We start from the raw sequence: 20,383 nt of genomic DNA, 5'->3' as shown, positions 1-20,383 counted from the left end.
CGCCTCGCTGCCGCTCCAGCTGTAGTCTTCTTCTCCCTTCGCTGCCCCCTCCCTGCCAGGTTAGGAGAGTGTGGGCGGGTTAGGAGAGTGTGGGCGGGTACTGGGAGGGGAGACGTCACGTCTCTCCGCCCTGTACCCGCCCACACTCTCCTAACCCGCCCACACTCTCCTAACCTGGCAGGGAGGGGGCAGCGAGTCGAAGAAGACTGCAGCTGGAGCGGCAGCGAGGCGAAGAGCAGCGGAGCAGCCATCTCTGGAGGTAAGTAGTTACTAGAGATGTTACTTTAGTCTCCCATTAGAATGAATGGAGGCAGCCGGCGCGCAGGGGGTTAAGGCTGTGTGCCAGCTGCTTCCATTCCTATGGAACCGCAGCGGAGCCTTCACACTGAGTATACACTATATACTCAGTGTGAAGGCATTGTGGGAAATACTACCAATCTCGATCCCACCTAAAAAGATCGTGTTCGGAAAAAATCGGATTCCAATCAGCGATCGAGAAAATTTCACGATCGCGATCGCGCAACTCTATTCATGACTGATGACAGCAACGGACATTACCATCGGTAGTGTGAAACCACCCTAATATGTTATTTAGGCTATCTTTATTTATACCTGCAGTATGGCCACCTCGTTTCTGAGCTGACTTTCTTGCCTGCTGGGAAATCTGAGTTTATCAATGATTTTTATAGCAACATCTCTCCCAGTTTTCCGATGCTTTCCTATGAAAGGGAAAAAAAGTTCTCCATAGCTAAACAAATATCAAACAAGTACAATACAATACATGATATAAAAACTAGCTATTAAGTTCTGACTGTAAAACTTGTACCTTAATATATCAGTAGAAAAATAATCCCAACCTTTCTGCAAATTTGGTAACACCTACACAATGACTATGTGCTGACTTTTTTCTTTGTAACAATGCCCAAACTTAATAAGGTTATCCCGTAAAATTAAAACCAAACACATTTTGTTACCTCCATGGACAATGCCAAATTGTCCTGAGCCTAGAACTTCATCCGGGAAGATCTGGTACATATGACTTATATCCTAAAATAGAAGAGAGATTTGTTTTACATACTTTAAATATGGCTCCAAATGTTTGTTGAGAGATTTATAATTCATGATATGTGTGATAGGGCAAGTGAGTCGTAAAAGCAATAGAAGACACATCTAGGGAGCCGATTCAGATGATAACAGGTAGGGGGACTTTGGACTTATAATGAGATTCTAAAACAGAGGGGTTTTATTGTTTCATTTTTTTTTTTCTTACCCATGTTTAGATGATACAAACAATATATGAGCTAATATGTATGTGGCTAACCTAACCCTGCATACAATAGCAGATACTGGAAAGGAAGGAGGGGGTGAGTATGTTCAACTCAACATGCCTATTCCTTTTTTCCTTTCCAAGCCATCTTAAAGGCAGTGTATCGCCGGCAACTGAATTATTTTTTTTTTAAACAAAGTTTTATGATTCTTGATGCTTTACATCAGAGACAAACCAGACAGGATTACAAAGTAAAATAACACCTCTATAGATAACACCACCGACCCATTATCCATTATTGCATCCATTACTGACAATAGATGATGTCACAGTTTATCTACTCCTCATCCCCACGATAAGTAGGTCTAAAAATTCTCCCACTGTCCTTAGTAAGTCAGCTCCAGTCTATGGATTCCTATAGCCATGAGAATGCTATAAAGCATATCACTAAACTGTTGTTAGCAGAGGAGAGTCTTAGGTAAGTTGGCAGTCATGTACAGAAAATAGAGTAAAAAAAACCCATCTGTAATCAGAAAATAAAACTGATGAGACCGATGTGATATACTTTATAGTGAGGTCTACATGTCGTGTTTTGCTGTCCGCTTGAAAAGTCGGACATCTTTGGGAACGGGCAGTTAAGGACAGACACAGACTGTGAAAGAACACACCCGATGTCCATTTAAATGAATGCAAAATGAACGGACACAGCTAGTGTCCACTGCTAATGTCCGCGCAAGATTTTGAACGGACATTAGCAGCGGACACTAGCTGTCGGACACTGATGGTAGTGTGAACGCTCCCTAAGGCAAACACAGCCGAAGATATGTCAAAAAGAATGTAACATATATGTCTGCAGATAAACAGGTGGTAAGCACTGGATAAAACGCCAACTTTAACAATACACTGTGCTGCCACTCACATTTATGCTTTTTAACATTCAAACATTACCCTTTTTGGGGGGTTAAGGTGCTTGCCCAAGATTTTTTTTTTAGACACACATAGCGGTTATATACTGTATAAGCAATATTTTGAAGAAAAATTAGTCCATTTTGATGGCTACAAGCTTGTTATTTGGGAGACACATTTATGGCTGTGAAATACTTGAAAGGTGATGAAAAATTGGCTTTTCGAAATAAAAGCCCTCAAAAATAATCCCTTTATGGGAGTAAATATGTAATCAAAATGTAATGGACCAGACCACAGGACATGTGTGGCTGAGTGGTGGGAGCTGTGGCAACATGTGAGGCGGTGCAGCAGGGCATAATATGGCTGACTAGGCCGCAGCTGTTTAGCAGTACAATAACTGGAACTGGGAGATAGTGGCTCCGCTATTCAGAGGCACCATCTGGAGGTGTGGGCGAAAATTATGATGGATCCATGTCTGATTCATTTTGGCAAAAGTAATTTTTCCCAACACTGAACCGTCTCAGCCTTGAGAATGGACTGTTAGCAGGCACCTGGGTATGCCTGTGACTGACCTAAATTCAGCATATTCTGATAAAATTGCAATTTTTGTTCCCTTTTTGAAGCAGGGAAGAACTGCCCCATTTTGGATTCACATCAAGAGGTTAAGGGCACTGCCATCTAGTACTCATCCCTCTGCTTAATGCTAATAATATGTTTGTGACTGTGCAAGCAAAGGAGTATACAGCCTGCCATGCCTGCCATGCTGTACGTGGACCCAGGGTGTTTTTTTGCAACATCAGAACAAGACCTCCTACTCCGTTCTGCGCTTATCCTCTCTTCACATAACCATGTCAAAGACTTCTCCCATGTACCTCCAATACTCACTACCATAACATAACACCACAAGCACAAGACTCACCTCTTCAGGAAGGCCTACAACTTTCAGTAATCCTACTACCACCATACCACCATCCAAACAGCTCCTACCTTCACTTACTGTATATCTCCCTTCCCTCATAGATTCTAAGAACTTTTGGACAAGGCCCGCTATCCCAGCGTACCAGTAGGACAGTTAGTGTTAGTGTTGTTCTTGTTTTGTGTGTTGTATGTAAACCCTCATATGTACATAAGAATAATATGTAAATAATAACAATAATTAAACAGGAGTAGCTAAGCATATTTATATGTAGTTTTGTAGGAAAACATTAAATATAACATGTCACTCCCTGGTGGTCTAGTGGTTAGGATTCGGCGCTCTCACCGCCGCGGCCCGGGTTCGATTCCCGGTCAGGGAAATATGATTTTTTCCCCCTCTCCTTCTGTCTATCCCCCTCTCCTTCTGTCTCTTCCCCCTCTCCTTCTGTCTCTTCCCCCTCTCCTTCTGTCTCTTCCCCCTCTCCTTCTGTCTCTTCCCCCTCTCCTTCTGTCTCTTCCCCCTCTCCTTCTGTCTCTTCCCCCTATCCTTCTGTCTCTTCCCCCTTCCCGCATAGATTGTAAGCCCTCGCGGGCAGGGCCCTCTACCCCACTGTGCCAGTCGGTCATTGTTAGTATTATATCTACTTGTATATTCTGTGTATTGTATGTAACTCCCAAATGCTTGTTATTTGGGAGACACCATGGAATTAATAGTGCCATATAAATAAACAATAATAATAATAATAAAAAATAATAATAATTTATATAAATCTCTGCTCTTCTTAGGATTTCCTATCTATTGACTGACAGCCTTTGCTTTATGACTGTACATATAAAGATTTGGTCCATCTTACCACAGCTTTCCTGCATATTCAGACTGGTGTATAAAATTTCATACTTAATAAATGGAGACATTTTTCAGTATACTTACCAAATTTTGCTGTGGTAGAAGAGAAGCTCCTAAAAAAGGAAGAACATAGGAATCAATACCAACTAGGTACAAAGTATGTCATGTTAAAATACATGCCAATAAAATCATGCCACATTGCACCATTTTGAATGAGTCTGTTTGTCGGCATGTTCACCCAAAGATTGAATAATGATATAGATGCTTTACCCCAAAATTGGATTTTTGGCTTTAATCACCAATATCTCCTTTATTCATAAGAGGAATTTATTTTCACGCTCCTTTATGGAATTTTTGTCACCGCCCCTGGGCCTCCAACTATTAAAATCTGGGGTCTGAAGACACCCCAGAGTACTATAATTTACAACTGCCAGACATTTTAGTTAGTCCGAGAGAAATTTCAGATTGTACTGTTTTGTTAAAACCCAAACAATTTGGTATATTCAGGTCCAACAAAACCCAGTACGACTCATTTTGCCGCTCTCTAGTTATACTTTGTAAGTGGGCACGTAGACCTTCCTCCAGGATCTACAGCTAATTCCAAGGGGTTGAAGTTGATGGCCCAACGTGATCAACTCAAACTCATTGCCAAGGCAGCATCAATCTAAGAAAGTGGTGTCCCTTGAAATATTCAGTTGTCACCTGCATATATGTCATGAGAAATAGTACCGTATATCACAATCCATAGTTAGGACATTAATTCTAATGGACAGATGATCCCGTATAAAATGTCTGCTGACAGCATCTCACCTGGAATACTTGATTGAGCTGATTTCTTTATTGTCGTGCTCTCATTCATGCCGGGCATCAGGGCTTGTCGAATCATTTTATACCAGGTATCTCCAGTATCTGCATGGTTGTAACCAACCTTTGGATTAGGACGACGCTCCCCAACATAATACACCAAGGTGTCCGTCAGCAGCTCAAAGCAGTGAGGTGTCTCCCCATCTTTTGTCAGGCCAATGACATTTTTGTCAAAAGTCTCAATGTGAAGGATATCAGAAAGAGGAAGTTCCTAAAATGTAATACTAAATGTTATTATTTATTTATTTATTATAAATTTATGACTAGTCTATTATTGGGTCCTCAGATAATTCAGCACTTAGTAAAATAAGTATCAGCCTTTCTTGGTGTACCAGAATATAGATAATGTAATTCAAATCAAATTAATGTTACTTCTGATCTATACACACAATGTAATATTAGACAAAAAGTATCTGTTAGAAATAGACCTGGAACCTCTACAGTTGCTAATGTGAGGTCGCCAGTCTTTCTTAATACCTTTTGGTTTTTAAGTGTTTTTCCCTTTTAGAACGTCTCGTCTGTCATTCCCGAGTCTTTACTTCCTACTTCCTGGCGCCCTTAGTGGCTGCCTCGATACAGGGCTCCAAGCTGGGAGCAATCTCTATCTTTCCTTTCTCACTCTTTTCCTCTGTATCTTCAAGAATCGTGTAACTAAGCAATCTAGCACTATGAATTAGCAACTATAAATCGAATGGAAGACCCTGTGGAGTATTTTGTTTCTATTGTAAAGCATGGACAATGACAAGACCTGGTTCAGCTGGTTTCCACATGTGCCTGTTACCATCCCCCCAGCTAGGACAGCATGGCTCACCATGCGGCAAGGAGGAGAAACCTACATGGAAATGCGGACTTCTTCCTTCAAGGAGATGATTTTTGGAGTCTTTTGCTGGTGTGTGAAGATGCTACAACTGACTGGTATTTCTTTCTATTACTGTGGACACGTGGGACTCTGTTACAGCCTGGGAACCTTCCATCACCCACCTACCCCAGGAGTTATGGAAGCTTGGCAAGAAAGCATCACCATGTATACCTTCAGACCTCTCTGGGCAGTAGAAAACAGTGGTAAGAAGAACGGAGGAGGGCTTGTGATGAAGGACATTTGGGGCATTTTTTGTGGTTAATGGACAATAGTGCTGATACAAGATACCAAACTATCAGCTGTGAGCAGGAGATCTCACTACCTACCAAAGGAACTGCCACATGTTATCATGATAGCTGCATATGTCCCCCACCTCTGCAAAAATGTTTTCTGCTTGTTATATCTACATGCTGTGACCCCCCCCTCCTCGTGTCCTCCAACCTCATTCGGCTGTATTATTAACATCACTTCACACAGAGAACTAAATGATCCTGCAGTGTGTCTGTGTTTCTTTCCTTTTTAGTTGCTCTGATTCCTAGGATTTCTCTATCTGCCATGAGCTTGTATGTGTTTCTCTCTTGTTATATACTACTGTACCATTTAAGAAACTGTATCACTGAAATTTCCCCATTGTGGGACTATTAAAGGATTAAAGGATTATCTTATTAGGCCACTTCCATCTTTTGCTCACTGCTGGCTACTCAGAACTCCTGGTGTTTAAGCAGTTTCAACTTGAACCTGTTTGCTATTCGTTTCTGACCTCTGGCTTCGTTATCTGACTATGCCCCTGCCTTCTGAATCTGCCTTTATGTTCCTCTCTGTTATGACCCCTTCTTGCCTCATAAACTTCTCTCCACAGAAACTGATTTTGTACCACGCTGATATCTCTCTGCCAACTGAACTGTCAACTATTCTCCTGCCCGTTCCTTTTGTACTAAACTGACTTCTTGTTACCGACCGGACCAACGACCATGACTGTTTCTCTGCCTTTTGCCTTGCAGCTGAAGCTGCTCTCCTACCAGAGGAATAACTAAAGTCTTGTGGGTCCCCTACCTCATCCCTACAGCAAATTCTTGATAGTGATGTTTACGGGTGCTAAGGTGTTTAACCATCCTTACTGTGGTTAGGGTAATTTGTGGGTCTCCTCAGTTATGGGCCAGATGGAAGCTGCAATCTCAATACTGATGCCAGTACTTACGGGCCCCCTAAGGCTCCTTGACCCCGATGCAACTAGACCTTCTGCATCCCCTCAAGTTACGCGCCCCTGTATCTTACCAACGCTCTCAGACCATCTGACAGGTCCAACTCAATCCTGGTGAGTTATTCTTATCTTCTGGGTCTGCTTTTACCTGTGGTGTACAAAGTCTGCTGTATCCTCTCAATAGCTGCTAACTCTGGCTGAAAAAATCTGTCAAGTCCATCCCCAGCACTATGGGCTCTGGTGAATACAAATGGAGGTTGGACTTGGCTCTGCTGTGAGGTGCACGGCGCTTGGTAATGCTGACCATAGTTTCTAGTAGAATCTGGTTCCTGAAACTAACTTTGTCTGAGTTTTGAACTGTATTTGCTCTTAACAGTATTTTTGTAAAAAAAAAAAAAAAAAAGTGTTTACTTGTTAAACATAAATAACCTTTTTATAGGCTGTAAACGCCCTCCCTCTGCTCACAGTGCTCGTCCATAGACGAGTATTATTAGGAGGGGAGGGAGGCGTTCCTTCCCGCTCACACAGTACAGCATGATAGGCGCTGCTGTGGAGAAGGATGTACCTGACTGACTGTCAGAAACGCCCTTCTGACTGTAAAGAGCTACGGTACCGGGACCGATAGCGCTTTACCCAGGGCACAGATCGGGAAAGCCGATAGTGCACTGAATTCAGCACACTGTCGGCTTTCCAGCAGTATATGGAACTGCCTGTGCCCAATCTGATGAAAGGTCCTCTTTAAAAGATGTGACCACTGATAGGTGCATGTAGGCATGTAACATTTGTCCTAGGGGGGGAAAAGCGGGGAGAGTCAGTGGTGGTGATGGACCTGCATGTACTTGTAAATCAGACTAAATATCAGCATTCTAAACATTTACACGCAAGTAGTGAGTTGTGATGAGATCATCGGATACATCATAGATGAGCATTTTGTAAATATTTTTACATTTTTTTTTAGTACATGTTAAAATAAAATTAGATTTTTGACAATCTGATAATTACTATTTCATGGTACTTTGTGTATTTAATCGTTCATATTATTGAGGGATTGTGTTATACCTATGCAACCTGGTTTCTAAGTTATCATAGGGTATGTACGCTCTGCCCAGCTGGTAAAGAGCTGGCGTTTCACACCAGTCTTCAGTGATACATTTTTATTTAAATTTAACTTCCCCCATAACAAAGGTGCCTGAGTAATGTTGGTTTAAAGACTGCTAGTCCTTGTCAAGGTATTCCTGTTACCGTAACCCCTGACTACCTATGCTTGACTTCAGACTGTCTCTTGACTTTGAACCTGCGCTGCATGTCCTGAGCTGTTGCCTGGATTACTGACTAAGCATGAACTATGTCAGTTCAGACCTCAGTCTACGTTGACACACGAGTGTGTCCTGATACAGTTACTACATATGGCAAACTCAATATTATTACTCTTTGACATATTGATGTATTCCTCAATAACAAGGAGTTACTCCATAAAATACAGCATAATGATTATTGTGATTGAGCATTGTAGCATGTAGAGTTCACCACTCAACTTATCTGCACAATACACATTAACTTACCTTGTAAAACTTGCCACCGGTATCATTATGGAATAAGGTTATGCATTTACTATCCAGCTGCCAGTAATGTTTTTTCCGCTGTAGTATAAATTAAACATTATATTACATATTGACCTCAAATATCATTAATTAAAGGGCTTTTACAGTTTCATATATTTTCTAGAATAATATTAAGGGGGGGGGGGTTACTTCTATCAATAAACAGAGAAAAGTTATTCAACTACATGCAAACGTATTCTAAAGTGGGTATAAGCTGTAATCTCTAAAAAAAAAAGTGTCAATTAAAGAATTAGAATTGAAAAGTATATAATTGACTTCTTTCAAATATCCCCAACAAAATAACCAGGGATGTGGAGTCCGGATTAGTTTTAAGCAGAATGGGGGTTGGTTACCAAATCCGGATTCACAATAAAATGATTAATAATTTGTAATTAGAATTAATAATGATTGGCATTTTATGAATAATTAAATGCATAGTTTGCTTCATAGCAATACAATCACTAGCATTTTCTGTCAAGAGGAGCTTTCCTGCTTCTCTGTGGTCATGGCTGTCAGCCATTTCTGAAGGTTTTGCAGCAGGAGTCAGAGTCAGCCGGTGGAGAAATAGAAGAGTGGGTGGTTTGGCCCACCGACTCCACACCCATGTAAGATGTGAGAACTTTGAGAACTTGTTGTAGAGATGTTGCATTTTGCAAAGTGCAGTGTTCTGCTGTAGAACACTGGAAATAGGATCTAATCTGGACAGAGGGAGATTTATAATCAAATGAGCCAAAATTCTACAAATTTTTTTGCATCAAAAAACTGCCATACAAGCCTTGCAACACATTCACACATTATTTTTTTGGCCTCACAAAAGGGCATGGATTAGCAGGAAGGAGCATTGCTTAAGATGTGATGAAGTATGCCAAAAGATAAATAGTACAGGCATAGACTAGACAGTCTAAAGATGTCCAGATTTATCATTCAGAATCAGTCATTGTCTAAATGTTGCAGAGAATTGGTAAATCTGCCTCCGTATAAAAAAATAAATAAATAAATAAAAAAAATACACCTAAGGTCATTTTAACCTACCATACTGTCCTTGCTGGTAAAGTGGACAAGCCAGCCTTCCATCAACACACAACTGTTCTTCTTCTTGTTATACCGCACGGATTGCACAACCCTCATGAGCGGGATGAAATTACTGTCCAAAGAAAGACAACACTTTATTAGCTATCGATAATATATTTGCTACTCCATGCTATTCACAACAGATCCTATATGTATTACTAATCATACAAATTATTAATAATATAAAACTCTGTGGCCTAGGTGTCAATGGAGAAATACGGTCACTATAAATATTGTATAATCCAAAAATATTCACAGAAATCAGATATACTGGATAACAAATATGGTAGGTGTGTAAATACAACAAAAGCAAAAAAGGAAAAAAAAAAAAAAAGGAAATAAACACTTTAGTATTATTAAAGGGGTTGTCCCATCTCAAGAATCCGATCTATACCGGTAGATTATGTAAATTGAAGACTTTGCCTAAATATATTGTTTTAGAAATTCTGCTTTCTTTGCCTGCAATGTGACCTTATTCCTTCTATTGTTTACACAGGGTTGCTATAACCACGGACCTGGGAGTAAGGACAAGTGACGTCAGTTACTGAGCGCTGGCAGGACAATCCGTTCAGCTAATTGCAGTTTTCTGATAAAGTCTGTTAAGTTCTATGTAAACACACAGATAACACTGAGTCCTTTCTGTACAAAAATCTGCATATTATCTAATCTGCAGAAGGATTGTGTGTCCCGTTCACCAGGAGGGGGAGGGAGGAGAAATACAGGAAGTGAGAAGTAGACCCTGCATGCAGCCTGGCTGAAAGACTGAGATGGGAGAACTCCTTTAACAACTGTCATTAGATTCATTGGAAACATAGCACAAGATTCCTTGCAGAGTCCTTTATCTGGCTTCTAATGCTCTTCACATAAAATGACAGTAACTTTAAGAGAAATGTAAGTAAGTTTTGGTCAGTGTTTTGCATAAACATATTACAATAAACTCAAAACCAAAAATGTCCCCCCACAAAAATATTGTGATAAAATTTAACTTTTATTATTATAAATTAAAATATAAAATCCTAAATAACTAGTGTACTCCCCATGGAAGTGAGCACCTATGTAAAATCCCCTATATGACTGGGCTGTCAATGAATAATGGATTGTGCTCCTAAATAAAAGATCTATCTCCACATTGTATCCATGTCTCTAATTTGTTCAAGACCAGGTACAAATTGATGTAACAATGAGGAACTACAGCATCCAACTGACAGCTAAAGCAACAAGGGGTGTAAATGAGCTGCTAATGATTCAAAGCAGCTTAGCATTCATACAGATCGGGTGCTGCATTCAGCGTGATAACTATGAGCAGCACTTTTCTGTTTAGCATGCTTCCAGCTGATGATAAGGGTACCTGACCATCTATTAGAGTGGCTGTGCCGATATATAACAGCCGTTCACTCCTCAGATACACATAGCTAGTCTGGAGACCTCAATCCAGGGACATCATGACAAAACACCAGGTTTTCTTCCTGTTCAAAATGGAGTAAACTTGAGATCTCTTTCTATAAAAATACACTGACGTTCCTTCGACCAATAGATTTTTTTCTTGTAAACGTGAACCCAGTAGTTCTGAATTTTCTTTGCCAAGTCCAAGATCCCTCATTAGGTCATTCAACTCATCTTGGGAGAACAACTGGGGCTGAGCGCTCGAACCACATTCAAACTCTGGATCCGTTTCACCTTTCTGTCCATCACTTTCGGGAGAATCTGTATCCAAAGGCATCTCTAACAATACAGAGGGTTGAGGCACAGGAATTTCTTCTCTGTGAGGCACTGGACGAATGGCAGATGGAAGGTTTGGGTACAAAACATTATTTTTGTTCTTGGAATTGTAACCACTAACATCAGTCTTGTCTTGATTTCCAAGTCTAATGCCAAAGTAGGCAAAATACGCTCTCTTAAACGCATACATAGCCGCTGTTATTTTTTTTAACAGTAAATTCACCACATACATAGCAAAAGGAATTTGGAGATGTAACAACCACGAATGGCATGGGATACCATTTTAAAAACTACTGAATGAAAATATAATATAAAGCAGGAACAGACCGTATGCAGTAATACGTGGCTTTATATAGCCAGGATAAAATAGCGTTTAACCAATCGACTTAGATTGGTAAATGAATTAGATGTGTAATTACATTGGGAGATAATACTACATAAAATAGAACTTAGCTCTGATTGGCTTAAATACGCTTCCAATAATGGAAAGGGGGCGAGGGTTTTGTCTAAATCTGAGATGTGATAGACAAATTTGGAGGTCATTTACAGTTTCAGCGCACAAAAATACATGAAAATAACCTATTATTCTAGAAAAAGTTTTTTGGTCGTTGGCCTGTGTAATTGCACATAAGATCCTAGACTGGCAATTTTCTTTCCATATTAGAGGTGAGCCTTGATTTGGGCCCAATTCTGTTATAGTGGTTAAGCAGCGAACAAGCAGTTTTCTAACCCTGATAATGACTGAATTTTATAACCCTAATAATAAAGTTTGCAGAGCATAACACAGAGTTATGGATTTACCTTTCAAAGACCGGGTTATCACATCCACAAATTGTGCTTTCTGTACTTTTAAAAGAAGTCTCTTCTTCCTCCTGTGTGCTACCACTGAGGCTGACCGATCTCTCACTCTCACTTTCATCTTCAACTTCTTGGTTAAAAGTTTCTCCATCTACATGGATAAGCGTAACATTTGAATTGGAAGAACACTATCAAACTTGTATTTGCACAATAATTTGTAACTGAAAAATGTACTATAGTATACATCAGAGACTGTCACGGAATATAGCTCTAACTCTATGTCAGCCCCTAGCAACCCTGATTTGAGTTTCTGGCATATAGAGCGTCATAAATCTCCCCCTAAATTTTCAGTTTTAAATGACACGCTTACATTCCTTATATCTCATGAACTTGACCCCTTCCCATATACCCTAACTGCCTTGCATTATTAGTTAGCCACTAAAAAGGTATCAACTACTAAAGACTATCAAGTTTTTTTGTTTTTTTTTATATATGCCTTACACTGGTCACAGTAAGTAGAGGAGAATCTGCTTCCTAGCCTTATCTTTCTTACTTATACCTGAGTAAGAAACCCAAGAAGTGCCACCTCCTCTGTGAAAAGTATTTGGAACATTTGGTGTCCAAAGAGGTCGTGTGACCCATGAACACGAGGGGATCCAGGCCATTCAACAGTTGCCCATCAACACCATTGAGCTCTGCTCATTCTTGGGGCTGGTGAATTACTATAGGCACTTTATCAAGGACTTTGCCAAAGTCACAGTTATGCTGCATGATATATTGGTTGGGAAGACTGTTGAAAAGACCAATAAGAAAAGGTGGAGGAGGATTACACTATCAGGGAGCTGAAAGGATTGTTCATTAGTAGAGATGAGTGAGTAGTACTCGATCGAGTACCACTCGCTATTCGAATGGAAAAGTTTGATGCAGAACCAGCATTGATTGGCCGAATGCTATACAGTCGGCCAATCAATGCTGGTTCTTCGCCTACCTTTAGAAGTCTTCTCCGTGCAGCTTCCCTGCGGCGTCTTCCGGCTCTGAATTCACTCTGCCAGGCATCGGACCTGGGCAGAGCCGACTGCGCATGCCTGCTTGTAGTGCGGACATGCGCAGTCGACTCTGCCCAGGCCCGATGCCTGGCAGAGTGAATCCTCCAGCCCGACCCTCACTCGTGGACTTGGTAAGTATAGTTTGATTGAACGTTGCCTACCCCTGAAACAAGCATTTTTCCCCCCATAGACTATAATGGGGTTCGATATTCGATTCGAGTAGTCGAATATTGAGGGGCTACTCGAAACGAATATCGAATCTCGAACATTTTACTGTTTGCTCATCTCTATTCATTAGCCGATACCTATTTATGCAGACGTCATGAAGTCACTTGTGTTACAGAAAGATTGGGGCCTGAAACGGCTGGGGATGGTCCTGAATCAGGTGGCAGATGGACAACAAAGGGTTTTAGCAAATACCTTGTTTGTCGTATCTGTGCCTTTGTTGTGTCTCCTTCTGTCTTTCTAGTTTGAATAAATTACTGTAACTGAAATCATTTTTTTTTCTTTTTTTACCTCAATTAGTCTGTCTGTAATATGTACTAGTAATAAAGTAATTGGGCTGTAATAGAATCTTCCTATAAGTCTCTTTCTCTGACCCTTTCTCCCTCATCTCCTGTTCACTGGCCCCTTCCCCTTTCCATATATTTCTATAGACATATGTAACTTGATACATGTGACCTGCAGATAATTTAGATAGGTATGGCTGAGATTTCCAAGTGGAAGTCTATCAGTCTAGTATAGTGATTGTTTAGCAAGGAAGAGTGAGGGTAGAAACTGTCTCATAGGAGGAAAAAAGAAGAATTTTACCTACTTAAGATACATTACAACTTTTTTTTTTTTAATGTAGATTTTGAGCCCCATATAGGGATTACAATGTACTTTTTTTTTTCCCCTATCAATATGTCTTTGTAGAATGGGAGGAAATCCACACAAACACGTGGAGAACATACAAATTCCTCATAGGTGTTGTTCCTAGCGGGATTTGAACCCAGGACTCCAGCGCTACAAGGCTGCAGTGCTAACTACTGAGCCACCGTGTTGCCCCACATTACAACATTTCTTATATTGGCATGTACTATTGATTAATGCAAAGTTTGTTGAAATGACAGTGACTATTTAACAGTGAATGCATAAACAGGAGTGAAACTTACCTTCTACATCACTATTGGACACCTCTCCAAGACATTCATCCGGTACATCTGGCATACATCGCCTGTGGCAGTTAAAGCGGCAGTCTGTAGAGAACAGATTAGGCAAATGAATACATATATAGTGACTGCTTGGTCCAGCAGCGCCCAGAAGCTTGTTCCTGACAGAAGTCCTCACCGCATGTGATCAGCCTAGGAAAGGAATCGGGATGTCATGGGTCCTTTCCTTAGGTGACTTGCAGCAAGTACTTCCACCGGAAGGTCAGTATGGTGAGATTTTTTTTTTCCCACCTTCCCTGGCCTCATGGAAAAAAACTAATTTCTGGACAACCCCTTTAACTTCCTCTGAAGATTTATTCCAAATGGACCTGGGAATTCCATTCCCCAGCTAACATGATGGGAACCAGCACATGGCCCCCGTGTTCACTCTATCCCCTCCCTTCACTTTCATTTCCACAGGTGACATCCATTACAAGCATCCAAATACTTAGTGAATAATTCCTAATTTCTGCACATGGCAGTTCATATAGTAAATTATTACTCAGCTTTGTGGCTCTTACACAGGCACCTGTATTATGGGGGCTATTAGTATTAGTATTATGGGGGTTAGTTTTACTATATTCTCTAAAAATGGTAGAGGATGGAGAAGACCCAGGAGCTGATTCTGCTCATGTGACTTGGAGTTACAACCAGTCCAGAACTCCGAGGTCCAGGTTGAATAAATTCTCAGAGGAAGTAAGTTAAGCTACCTGGACAACCCCTTTAAACTGGAACATCATTGGACTTAGCACATCAGTGCTACATGGTCCAGGTGGAATTAATCCCCTGAGAGAGCAAGGTAAAATATACTGCCTGGACAATCCCTTTAACTTGAGCGCAAATTAATTCAATTGTCGCAAATTTTTCAGACAACTTAGTCTCATTTCATAAAGCATGTGATACTGAACCACCATGTAATGCACTTTAATTAACCCCTTCCCAATATCCACCATACAGCAAAGACCCGGTGCTATAACCCGCGATCACAGCCTGTTATAGAAGTGGTGGTAATTTGCAAGGCATGCACCCAAGGGGGTTTAATAATTACAGTATTTAAAAAAAAAATTGAAAGAAATTAAAAATTGGTATCACCTCTCTTTCCCAGGAATACATATAACCATACACAAAACCATAGGTGTCTGACTAGGAATTGTCTAAGTAATTTATCCACAGTTTAAAGCAAACACTCAAAGTCTAAGTAACACGTGCTTACCTTTACATTGCATGCCTTGTCTGAAAAGCCCCTTTAGGAGGCGTCGGCATTGCTGACAAATTGTGGGGCGTGTGTACGTATGTACTTGAAAGGTATGGGGAACCTTGACTCTGTTCATATCTTGCCAATCTTTCCATATCGGTCGTCCCTTGAAGGAGGGGACACGAGATTTCCTGTTAACCTGCATGAATAACTTTAGTGAGATTGGTTATGTAGAGTAAAACAAAGCTCTAAAATGGGTATTCCAGTAATAATTCACTATCCACTGGATCATGAGAACAGAGGTTCCGAAGTCCCTTGATATGAACTGGTTAAAAGCTAGACCACCCCTACACTCAAATGGGGGGGGATTATGGGATGCCATGTTTGTGATTGGTGGGGGACCTAGCATCTGATCTCCACCGATCTAGCAGTTATCCACATCCATTATAGAAATAGCCCTTCGCTTTGTCATAGTAAATTTCTAATTTAAATGTCTTCTCATATTTTCTATATAAAGAACTGAAGCTTTAAAAGTAGTGTGTAACCAGCCTGAAGCATATTAAACCAGTATGTATGAATGTAGTACCTTTTTCCCAAAAAAACGTGCCTCTGTTGTAGAGATATTCTTTTATTTCACATCAGCAGTCTGGAGCACTGAGGGCGGCTCTGTTGCACCAAACTGCTACGCCACATACTATTCTAATATGTCTTCTTCCCCCCTTGAGGATTTGAGTAACAGGGCCATGGTGAGATTTCAGATTTGATTCCTGGCCCTTACAAACACACAATACTTTATTCCATCAAAAACACCATAACACACCTTGCTGTGCTGAGATTATCATCGCTGGATTTCTTCACACCCAGGCAGACAGAGATCAGGATATCCCCTTGTAGCCTGGTATCACTTGATAAAGGGGTGTTAAACCCCTAAATGCTACTCAGCGTCGTGTATTATGGTGTTTTTGATGGAATAAAGTATTGCGTATTTGGAAGAAATCAGATTAAGTGTGGTGCCTTCTTTTATTCCAAAGGAGGAGCAAGTCACAAAGCAAGTCACATGCCAAACATTTTATATTATTAGTCTATTTTTAACGGCTGATAAAACTGATTGTCCTACAAGTGACGGCCATTACACATGGACCCACTCATCTCTTGATCATTGTTTTGACAAGTTGTTTTCATAAAAACGGACATGAGAGCACCCCCGTAAACTTTCTTGGCTTTTAAAGTGGCCTGTGATGGCCATTCAAAAAACGGATATCACACAGCTGGATGTCACTGTTGTGTGAATATGTCCTTATTCAGTTCAGCATCAGCCTTATGGCTTATGCACATTATGACTGTCGGCAGCAGCAATATAATTAGTGACAAGGCCAATATTGGCTCATTTTCAGGGAGTTTTATTTCCAAGCAAAGTCTTTGATGGTCTTCTGGGATTAGATACAATATGCTCTTAGTACTAAGTATATGGCTTAAGAATAGAATTATATTACAGTTACTAGCATACTAAAACTAAACTTCACGCTTAGTACAAATCAGGGATTCATTCTCTTTAGGAGCAACTCGCTAATGACCAACATGTTAGACATTACAGTTGCGATGGCCATCGAGTTGCAGATTTTACCTGGGCTTCTGAGTTATGGCCCCCTAGGTCCTCCAGACTGCCTCCAGTTGGTAGCGTCAGAGCTCTTTGTTTCGTGAAAGAACTTGCTCCTGTAAATGATCTACTGGACAGATGACTTCTCTTCACACCTCTACAATTGTTAGGTATTTTAAAAGCACATCTCTTGTGATAGTTAAGACCACAACCTAAAAATGTAGAATGCAAAAAATTGCCCCAATTAACCATCCATTATGTCAATTATATTTTTTGTAATAAAAGTCAGCCACCAAAAGGAATACCAATGTAATAAAGCTAAAATATAACTTTTAATAAATATGCATTAATAACCATCTTTAAAATTGGTGGGGAAGGTAACCAATGTATGCTGTATAATCAAATACCATATTACACAGGCACGGCAGCCTCCGTGAAACATAAACCAATTACACTCACCAGTCAGATGAAGTTGTATGAAGTTGCATAAGGAGGTTGGCTAGTAGTAACACACTGGTACACAAACAGGTTAGACCACACGTAATGGAGGCCAAGGGTAAATAGGCAAAAAAGGGTACAGACAGGTTAATAAAAAGGTAATCGACAGGATGTATTCCTATTAAATCCTATATACTGTCAGGGTCTGGGGTTGCTAGGTGGGGTGGCATAGACACAAAAGTCCAGATTCTTTAGTCCAAAAACAAAGGTAGAGTTTATTTTCACTCAAAAAGGTAGTGCAGCAACAAAAGGAAACAATACAAAAATAAATCCCTGCCCGGCTAGGCTCTAACTAAACATAGAATAGGTTACCTCACCTAGAATAACAGAAATCAAAAGCCAGTAGAATCATTCAGGACACAGCTCCAAAAAAATATGACCTCTCTGTCAGCTCTCCAGCCAAGCTCTGCCAAAGTGTTGCTGCTGGAGCTGGCTTCTTAAGCCTCCTTGACGAGGAGACTCTGCAGCTGAGTCGCTGCCGGAACATCCCCAAAGTGTGGACTGGAGGGGGGTGGAATGACAGGTCCCACTACCAATCCTACCTGTCATTCCTAAAAATCCAGCCCAATACTTAGCACGTACCAAAATGCTCAGCAGACAAGAGTTGTCTGCTGAGAACAAACATTCCTGGAGTTTTCTCATCTCACCCACCTGAGTTGTCTGGGTGAGATGTACACCCCCTCCATTACCAGACCAGCCATCGGCTTACAATCCCTATCTCAGGGATATTACCCTAAAGATGAATGATCTGACAGGAACCTATCCCTATATTGTGGCCACCCTATGGGAAAACCTGTGAAACACTCAGGAAAGCTTTAAAATGAAATAAAGAAATTGAGCATGCCACCTGACATGCATGTTTCGTCAGCGTAAAGCTAAAACAACCAACCCTGAATCCTCAGGGGTTAATGGTGCAAAACAGACAAGCCTTGTATAGGCAAGAGGTCAGGAAATAAAACTGAGCAATATACCACTCATACTCACTCATTCATATTCTAACCATAAATCCCACATGGTCATGGGAATAAGGGTGAGGAGAGTAGAAACCTACCAAAGATTTGCAGGATGACGATCTCCTGGAGTGCCAGGCAGAGACCACCGTATCTCAGGCCTCAGATGGAGTGCTGCCCCACCTATGCTCCTATATATATATATATATATATATATATATATATATATGGTCAGGAAGCGTGCGCTTCATATTGTAAAGCTGCGCATGCACAATAGATGCTTGACTAGGGTTGAGCCGATCTTGACTTTTCAGGATCGATTTTGAAATCCGATTTCCGATAATTTTTCATTCGAACCCGATTTCGATCCCAATGCAAGTCAATGGGATTTTTTTACTATTCGCAGATCAGATTTTAAAAGCAATCCTTTTCACTATACAGACAGCAGAACGTAGCGGACCTGAAAGGGTAGTGGAGTGGAGCACATGACTAGAAATGGGATGAGAGCTAGTAGGTCAAGTTTAGGTGAAAAGGTGAAGTCAGGGACACAGGGGCGGGTTAGCTAAGAGTTATTTGGTAAATAGGGGCTGCTAGTGAGGGGCTCATTCCAGCAAGGAGAATCAAGGTGGAAAGTTGTGCCTTACCATGGATCTAGACGCGCTGCTCCGTGAGATTCGCCAGACTGCTCTACACCGGGGCACTGGCTGGCTCCAGGAGCGCTTCTTAGGGGCCTCTCCAGTGGTCGCTTCTCCTGCCCCTGGAGGGGATCTTCGGCCGCCCAGACGGCGTGCACGTCCTCCAGAACGGCTCAGCCCTGAGCTGTCCCCGCAGCCCAGGCGACGCAGAAGGAGCCCCGCTAGGGACCCTCCGGCGCTGTCTCCCGGTCGGCAGTCTCGTTCGGCAGGGGGCAGTGCTAGGAGGAATCCTGCCATGCGGCCTGGGCGTGCGGCTCCGGGGGGATCCCGGCGCGTGTCCCCTTCCCCCCGGCGACGGGATTCAGTGAGTGCTGCTGCGGCCTCCCCCTCTGCTGATGCTCCGAGCAGGGGGAGGGCTAGAACTGTGCGGAGGTCCGGCGGTGCTCCGGAGCCTCTATCTCCTTCCCCGACGTCCATCCCGGCTTCCCAGGAGGGGGGCCGGGCTTCAGGCCTGGTGCACGGAGCTGCGGCCTCACCGGAAGTGCTGGGGCGTCGGCCATCTTTGGATTTCCAGGTGGAGGCTGGCAGCAGGGCGGGCGCTGGTCTGGATAGCCCCGCCCCTTCCGACGACGAGTTTCCGGCTTCCGGGGAGGGGGCGGAGCCTCTGGACACACCCCCTCCGACGCAGCCTAGGCAACAAGGAACGCCCGGAGAGCGGGCTGGCTGCAGGAGCAGCCCGGCGGGGAATTCTTCTGTTTTGGGCCCTGCGGGCGGCGCTTCACTGGCCTGCCATCCTGGCACTGCTGCAGCATCATCGCTTACAGGAGGAGGACTATCTACAGGAGGGACGGCTGCCGGGGCTCTTCTCCCCGTTGGGGCTGGTGAGTGGAACGTCACCCCTTCTGCACCTGGGGGGGGGGTGGGGGCAGGGGATCCTTTTGGCTTGCTGTCTGGTTTTCAGGGTGTCCTTCAGGGTTTTCAACAGCTTCTGGGTGCCGGGGGGGGGTTTGGCGGGGGGTCTCCCATTAGTGTTTGGGGGGCGGCGGGTCAGGTTGCGGCCCAGGGTGCTTCGGCGGTGGCGAGTCGGGGCGGGGGTCCTTTGGGGGGGGTGGGTTCCTCTCCTCCGGTCCCTGTGGTCGACGATACTGGTAGTGGGCTTGCTGCGGGGTACCTGGGTGCGTCCCCGGGCGCGGTAGTGGGGGGGGCTCATACTGGTGAGGTGGT

General features: G+C 42.4%; 1 protein-coding gene and 1 non-coding gene across 3 annotated transcripts in view; one reads left to right on the top strand and one right to left on the bottom strand.

Moving 5' to 3' along the window:
- The window catches only part of LOC142213282 (serine/threonine-protein kinase D1-like), a 70,450-nt gene that overhangs the window by 9,557 nt on the left and 40,510 nt on the right, over positions 1 to 20,383 (bottom strand). The window contains exons 5-14 of one of the 2 annotated variants that reach the window (XM_075281594.1): positions 17,104 to 17,288; positions 15,498 to 15,678; positions 14,249 to 14,332; positions 12,052 to 12,199; positions 9,493 to 9,604; positions 8,422 to 8,499; positions 4,746 to 5,010; positions 4,020 to 4,048; positions 975 to 1,047; positions 613 to 719 (exon numbers count right to left, since the gene is read on the bottom strand). In XM_075281594.1, coding sequence (XP_075137695.1) covers positions 613 to 719; positions 975 to 1,047; positions 4,020 to 4,048; positions 4,746 to 5,010; positions 8,422 to 8,499; positions 9,493 to 9,604; positions 12,052 to 12,199; positions 14,249 to 14,332; positions 15,498 to 15,678; positions 17,104 to 17,288 — 1,262 coding nt within the window. The remainder of the gene's footprint in view (positions 1 to 612; positions 720 to 974; positions 1,048 to 4,019; positions 4,049 to 4,745; positions 5,011 to 8,421; positions 8,500 to 9,492; positions 9,605 to 12,051; positions 12,200 to 14,248; positions 14,333 to 15,497; positions 15,679 to 17,103; positions 17,289 to 20,383) is intronic. The other variant, XM_075281595.1, reaches the window with a different exon arrangement.
- TRNAE-CUC (transfer RNA glutamic acid (anticodon CUC)) lies at positions 3,397 to 3,468 on the top strand. The gene has a single exon. It is a non-coding gene; the product is annotated as a tRNA-Glu (tRNA).

This window comes from Leptodactylus fuscus, chromosome 7 (assembly GCF_031893055.1).
Source record: "Leptodactylus fuscus isolate aLepFus1 chromosome 7, aLepFus1.hap2, whole genome shotgun sequence".
In the NCBI taxonomy this organism is placed as follows: domain Eukaryota; kingdom Metazoa; phylum Chordata; class Amphibia; order Anura; family Leptodactylidae; genus Leptodactylus; species Leptodactylus fuscus.
The sequence above is the reverse complement of the archived record's forward strand: the minus strand, read 5'-3'. Positions and strand labels throughout refer to the sequence as shown.